General features: G+C 40.5%; 1 protein-coding gene across 1 annotated transcript; it reads right to left on the bottom strand.

Annotated features, from left to right (window-relative positions):
* Nucleotides 1-1,292: 1,292 nt before the first annotated feature.
* Nucleotides 1,293-5,816, bottom strand: LOC114721048 (monocopper oxidase-like protein SKU5). The gene is given in 10 exon segments (XM_028906839.1): nt 1,293-1,677; nt 1,766-1,965; nt 2,440-2,518; nt 2,621-2,986; nt 3,332-3,698; nt 4,362-4,500; nt 4,591-4,861; nt 4,941-4,974; nt 4,977-5,049; nt 5,329-5,816. Coding segments are annotated over 10 exon segments (1,785 nt in total). The 5' UTR covers nt 5,482-5,816; the 3' UTR covers nt 1,293-1,574.
* Nucleotides 5,817-7,066: the final 1,250 nt, after the last annotated feature.

Here is a 7,066-nt window from a genome sequence, read left to right as displayed (position 1 = left end):
TCTAGCTGGTTTGGTCCCCTCTTACTCATGTCCGCTCCTGAGGAACTGTGTACGTATGTAGGGTAAGAGAAGAAGGATTTTGTTGCACTTGTCCCTAACAGTTTTAGCCTTTTGAATTAAGATTTTAGGTAAATTACTATCATGGTCCCCAAAAAAACAAAAGGGCCAGTTTACTGCAACCGGGAGTCGAGTCTGAGGATTGGTTGACTTGAGTTGCATTTATTGGGTTTAGCTCCGCCAGAGACGTTGGGTTTTTTCCCCCCCTCTTTCTTCTTTTTGGGCTGAAGTGACGCTAGGTGTTAGAACAGAAGTATTTTTTGTTTTTGTTTTATTATTCTTGAGGGGAGAGCCTCTGACATGGACACTTTTATTGTCTTATGTGCCGCGGCCCACCTATGGTAGTTCTATATTTCTATATTAATGTCTGATTGCAACTTAAGTTTCTATATTATTGCGTGTTCATTTGCAATAAATGAGCGCAGCTAAATCTGATTTTGAGTTATATCAACACCTCGTACTCTTTCCTGCTTTTTCGGTTGTTAGGATTGGGAGTTAAGATCCATAAATGGGGTGTTACGTGGGGGTGAGGGCGCGAGGCAACGAGAAAAGATTTCCATTCTGCTTTGTAGTAGCACTAGTTTGTTTCTTCCAGGGCACTAGTGCATTTTTTTTTTTAATCAGCAGGCAGTAATGCATTTATAATTCTTAAATGTATTCGGATAATAATATAAATTCTGACACGAGGTTTGCTTTGCTTCACCGTCAATTCAATGTATAAATCCTTTAAGGCGTTACAATTACAGCTGTGATGGGAAAAATACTATGCTAGACTAAATTTATATACTTCTATTCAAAGAATATTAAGAAACAAAGTAATTGAGATATCCTATCTCACCTTTGCATTCAACACACTTTTTATATTCCTAGTTATGTTTTACTTCATAAATATAAATAAATAAAGATACACGCAAACGCGCGAATTTCAGCTTGAACGGAGCTGGAAGAGCGGCGGATGATTAACACCGTCTTGATTTCTTTCCCTTTGATCGTTTTCATGGAAGAAAAAGCCAATTAATGGTCCAAATAAGTCTCGAGCTCAATTAAATTAGTCCATTGACATTTTAGGACAGGAATAGAACATAGCGCCAATCAACTGAAATGGGGTCTCTTTTATATACAGCTGGGAGAAGCACCTTCTTCTAGTCCCTAAAGGTCCTTTTCCTTGAGCAGCTGTCCGGATGCTTAATGACAAAGTCTTTAGATACAGTATTACAGTAGTCGGCAAATAAATCTTCAGAAGAAGCTTTTGGAATCAAATTCACAGAGTTTGCTTGTATCATTAGATTCATTGTCATCCAAGTACATAAATTGTAGGCACTAAAAAGAATCAACAAGTCCCAATCAATTTTAAAAGGAACCCAAGAGCATAAACAGAATATAATCGCAAAGAATACAAGTCAAAATCACTGGAATGTTGATATAAACAGGGCTAGGCTTACAATTCTTGAAAAAACTCAACCACAAACCTTGCTCACTCCACGAAGCAACACAGAAGATTCCCCTACAATGTACTTCTACTGGAAAAAGGAGAAGAAGGTGCATACGAACATCAGGAAAGTGAAGAACAGCCTCAGCCCATTCCCACTATGCGATGCAGCTGAAGAGATATCTTGTGGCCTAAAGAGAAAACAAATAGCATCAGATTCAGAATTGAGCCACGCCCAGAAATTGATTGTAATCAGTATAGAAGAATCATATAACATACTTCTGCATTTTCCGGAGGGCGCCGCAGAAGAGGGCATTGTCTGGAATGGGCAGTTCAGTCTTGTTAGTGGCCTCTGGATTGACGACCCTGATATATGTTTCTTGACCAAGATACCATGAATCAAGGTTCTCCGTTCTCAGATTCCAAACTCCAACGTTGTCAAGAGATACCAAAATTGCTGTCCATGCTCCAGGATAAACCTAGGAGAAGGTAAAGGCAACAAAGACATTATGACCAGGCATATAGAAGATACAAAATGGCCCAAAAGTCAAGGGATTCATTAAAGAATAAAATGCTGTCCTCGTATTTTCTAAAATGAAAACCCAAATTGTCAAGATTGAAAAGCTTCATGGAACGGTAATCCAACTAAGCTTTCAGACAAACATGGAGGATCAACATTCATGGATTAATGATCTAACAAGAACAAGCCTACATTAATGAACCAGTGCTCTCTTCTAGACCTTTTATCCAAAATCTCTGGATAAAAGATACGAATATGAAATGAAGCCTTAAGTTGCTGTAATTTAAAGGATCCATATTATCATTCAGCTCAAGTTGAGTCACAGTTCACCATAAGCACAGGTGAGAACATGAAATTATCAACAAGTTGAAATTTGAATATCACACAAATTGCTCGTAAAGTGAACCTAAAAAAAAAAAAAAGAACAATGTACCTGAGTGGTAGTGCGAGCTATTCCATCCCACTTGTTATATGTACCCCTACTATTGTTAGACCACTCACCATAATCCATCCTGTTGCCAGTCAATCAAATTAAAAGAGAGAATGTTCGCCATAAAAATGACATAGAATGAACGCATGCAAAAACAATTAAAAGGGAGAATATTTGCCACTACCCTACGACAAAAAATGCATATCCATCCAAGTGGTAAGTATGCATCTTGGTATCATTGTTCTGCAGTATGATTTCCATAAATCCTCTAAATGTTCCGTTGATTACTGAGGTTTCTGCCCGAGGTGGTCCTGTGAGAGGCTCGGCAGGAAAATCAAGTTTGTATGCTCCCTTCACTTTGAACCAGTCAGCAAGCCTGATTGGAGTGGCAGGGTTGACAAAAGATATCCCGTTGAGTGTAGCTCGTCTCTTCCCCTTAATCTTCTCCGGGGGCTTATTTCTCAATACATAAATATCAGTCACATTGATGGAACCATATTTGAAAGATCCTTGTGGGTTAGGGCGAGCACCACTGGCTGATACATTCCATCTGCACAGTCAACCATGTAATTTTTGGGGATGAATTGTGCATTTAAATTAATTTTCTAATTTCAGATATAAACAACTAATGAATTATGCTTTTATAATATTTTATATTCACCACAGATTGGATAAAGTGATGTCCCATGCAGCTTAAGATCAGACATCCAAGCAGACATGGTGACATTATTCAGCTTCTGCACTGTAGAGTTTTGTGCTGTATAAAATAACCCCAAACCTAAGCATCAAGAAATTTCTTCTTCAAATTCTTGAACGTTCCTTAACCTCCCAAAACAAATATCTTGCTTCCAGATGCATGAATTCCTAGTGCCATAAAATTACAGAATAAAGATACCTGATGGATCGCGCCTGATTCATTGAGAAGGTCTTGTCATATTGGTCATCTGGAGCGTCCGGGAGAGGACCAGCAGCCTTCCCCTTGGAATTTGTATAATGCAAGATGGCAACTCCAGTAACTCTTTGCCAACGTGACTCATTCACAAACCTGGCACTCGCTACAACATAGTAATCTGTACTTGCATTCTGATCCATGGTTACCAGAAACGTATAAGATTGTCCAACATGAATATCTAAGCTAGTGTAGTTCTGTTGTACTGTATAGGATCCTTCAGTCTCAGCTAAAAGTAAGTTATGGTTCTGAATCCTGAAATTCAGACTTGTTGATATACCAACATTGTGTACATGAAGCCGGTAAGTTTTTCCTGTTCAACATTATAGTATTATGATTCAGGATTGTATGAACATCAAGGTTGTAGCATGAAGGAGTCTACTGTACTGACGCAATAGTTGTTAAAATTCCAGTAACAATGCTACTGCAATTAACAGATCATCATGTATGTTAAAATATCATGCGTGCTTGAAAGTGTCGCAAGTTCTATCTATTTGCTTAAACATACACATTATAGTTGTACCCTGACGACTGTAGAATAAAACTCCAAGTGCAATTCTTGAGGACTCAAAAATAACCAGCACATGTCAACGTATGTTATTAGTGTATTTAGCCTGGCCCATGGGCTTCATAGCTTAGCATGGACTTTGATCTTGCTAGCTATATACTTGGTTGCACTACTTCAGTTCAACTCAATGAAATCCAACAACTTCTACCAGATTCTGATACTTAAAGCATCCATTAGTCTCACAGTTATTCTTGTTTTTCTATGCCAAAGAAGTCCAAAAGTTATAAAATCATACAATAAAACGTTCAAATTTCCCACTAGGACATAGAAGAACGAAGAAAGTAATAAGATTCTCTAGGACATATAATGGTCAGATGACCCAACAAGAGTTGTAATTTCCATTTCAATTAAGAACACTGGCCCCAATTTAAGTAAGATATTCAAAGTAAATATTTCCCAAGAACTCACCAGGGTGGACCTCAATTGTTTCGTAATCAATGCCATCCGGAACAAGCGTGTCGTTATATCTATAAGGGCCTTTCCCATTGATGAGAACACCATCTGGCATCCCAAGGTCCTTCCCTGCATCAAGTGCCTTCCGCAAATCCTGCATTCCGAAGCAGACCCAGTCATAAACAGATAGGTTGGTGCATAGAGAGAATTAGCGGAACTACAGAATTATTCAATCAACACTAACCGTATGATTCCGTGTGTACCAATCACCAATAAAAACCTCAATGTCCCCATAAGGGGCATCATAAGGAATAGGAATGACAGGCCGGTTGTTTATGACGAAACCACCAAATCCGCCAGCTGCTCTCTGTAAATTAAGAGAAGGAAAGTAGAAAAAGTTCCCAATCTGATCCTTCACCTGAAATTGATAAGTCCAGTTCCACTTGGGAGGAATGGGACAATTCGTGCCAAGAACTCCATCTTGCCATGAGCTTCGCCGTTGCTGAATCCCGGACCTGTCCAATTCCAGGAACGTTAGCTACCGGAGCTAAATAGCGTGGTGCGAAAAATCTAAAGCTAAATTCAGTATCCTACCAGTGAATGAGGAGATTCTCGTCCAATTTGTTCCGACATTAACCACGACATTGTTATTTGTGGTTGAATTAATTGTAGGACCGGGAAACAAATTGTTGATAGCAATAACCTACATGATAGCAGACACATCAAAGGCTTAGCCAAAGTGCTCCAGCTAACTGTAAGTAAATCAGCAGCTTATATATATCTTGTAGCTGAAATATGAACAAGCACATTGAGAGGGAGCTTAGGGGTAGGGTGTCATTATGCAGATATTCAACTAAAGTTTGGGACTTTAGGAAATGGAAAGCCAATCCGATGTCACCCAAGCACTCGCCACCTACAAAATTGGACTACAAAAATAGAAAGAGAAGTGACGGGGAGGGAAAGAAAGATCTAAGAAACCAACCTGTTGAGGGACTCCAAGAGGAGAGGCAGTGATGTAAGAGACCTCAAAGTTATAGAAAACAGTCGGATCCGCCGCAGAAGATAAGCTCGCGAGCAAGCAAATGTTGATTAGACACAGGAAAAGAGCACCGGAGGCAGGCATTGTGAGGAGCATGAAGAGGTATGAAAAATTCAGAGCCAAAATGTATTACACAGACTTAACTCGTTTTTTTTGTTTTTTTGTTTGGTTCTGGGTGTTTCTGTTTTACTTTTACATGATCAGAAAGGGGAGTGTAGAAAGAGAAGGAATGCGGCGGAAGGACGGTATGTGTATGAGTTTCAGAGTGAGAGAAGCGGAGGCAGTTATTTGAGAGTTGGGAGGGAGAAGAAATGGTAAGGTGCGTGGGGGGAGAGAGTGAGAGACAGATGGCCGAGTTGGCTTTATGAGGAAATGGGGTATGAATGGGAAGCTTTTTGTCGGTGACCAGTCATCAATTATGTCAACTGAGGGAGGGGAGAAGAGAAAACAAGAGGACGAAGGCGAAGGAGAGAGAGAGATGACAGCAAGTAGCCAGTTCAGAATGAGAATGCTACAGTGGGAAAGCGCGTGAGCGTGTGGGTGCTTTTTCAGCCGAGTGCGTAGTAAATAACGAGTAATTGGCCCATGTCCATTGCAACGGTCGGATCCCTCTGAAGTTGCCACATGCTTGCCAGCCGGGAGCCCTTTCCAATTACCAGTGGGCCCCACCTCCTCGCCTTTGTGATGCGGCCACAGCCCCACGCTATCACCGTCCGATTCGCCCACCCCGGGCGCATCCTATCCAAACCATTGATAAGGTTCCCACTCCACCAAAAGTAGCAACCAACGCATAGTGAGAGGAGCAATCATATGGCCTCACCCACAAGTATTATGAAACGTTAACTGTATGCAATAATTAGGGATAAAATATACTCCTCGGGCCCTAAATATAAGCCTTTTTCATAGTGTAATTTATACTACGAAAGGAGTCTTATATTTAAAACTGAAAGAGTAATAATAGTAAGGGCAGTGTTTAACAACAAAAGATTAAGGACAATAAAGGGTCCGTTTGGGACCACGTTTGGGCCCCCAAATGTGCGTCCCAATCTGGCTTTTAAGTTTTACATGTTTGGATCTGCGGTGGGGCTATCTGACTTCTGTCACTGAAACGAACTTATACAATAAACTCAAAAAAGCTGATTTTCTCCAATCTGACTTCTGTAAAGTCAGATTGAAAAAAAAGTTACTTCTCCACCGCTAATCCAAACACACCCAAAGTAATGTGAGTCTGGAGAAGGAGGGCCGTTCGGTTTGCCAACTAGCGTAATGACTCCAGTGACGATGGGCTTGCGCGTTTAGTGTGGGCCTGGTTGGAATTGGAAGTAGCAGCCCAGAAGAGTCCCACTACTTTTGAATCCCCAGCGTAACATGCGTTGCGTGCATGAGACACATTGGGTAAGATCACGTATGAAGGCGACGTTCCAACCAATTAACACTCTGCCCATTGGATCACCACGCACATGCCCGAAATATAAGCAATGGAAGAGAATGCCGGGCGGGGCATTTAATTTAGTGGTGGTGGTTTTAGGTTTGACGAAAATGGTTTTTTGTTGGTTAGCCTTGCTCAACGTGATGAACTAAGATTTGAATCCTCGAGAAAGTGTACACATTTAGTGCCCAACAGTCTTTTAAATAGGATTGCTTTTAATAGAAATCTAAATGTTTTAACCAAAAAAAAAAT

Source organism: Neltuma alba, unplaced genomic scaffold (genome assembly GCF_004799145.2).
Source record: "Neltuma alba isolate B1F8T4 unplaced genomic scaffold, ASM479914v2 tig00012009_pilon, whole genome shotgun sequence".
NCBI lineage: Eukaryota > Viridiplantae > Streptophyta > Magnoliopsida > Fabales > Fabaceae > Neltuma > Neltuma alba.
This window is presented reverse-complemented; position numbering and strand designations above follow the sequence as displayed.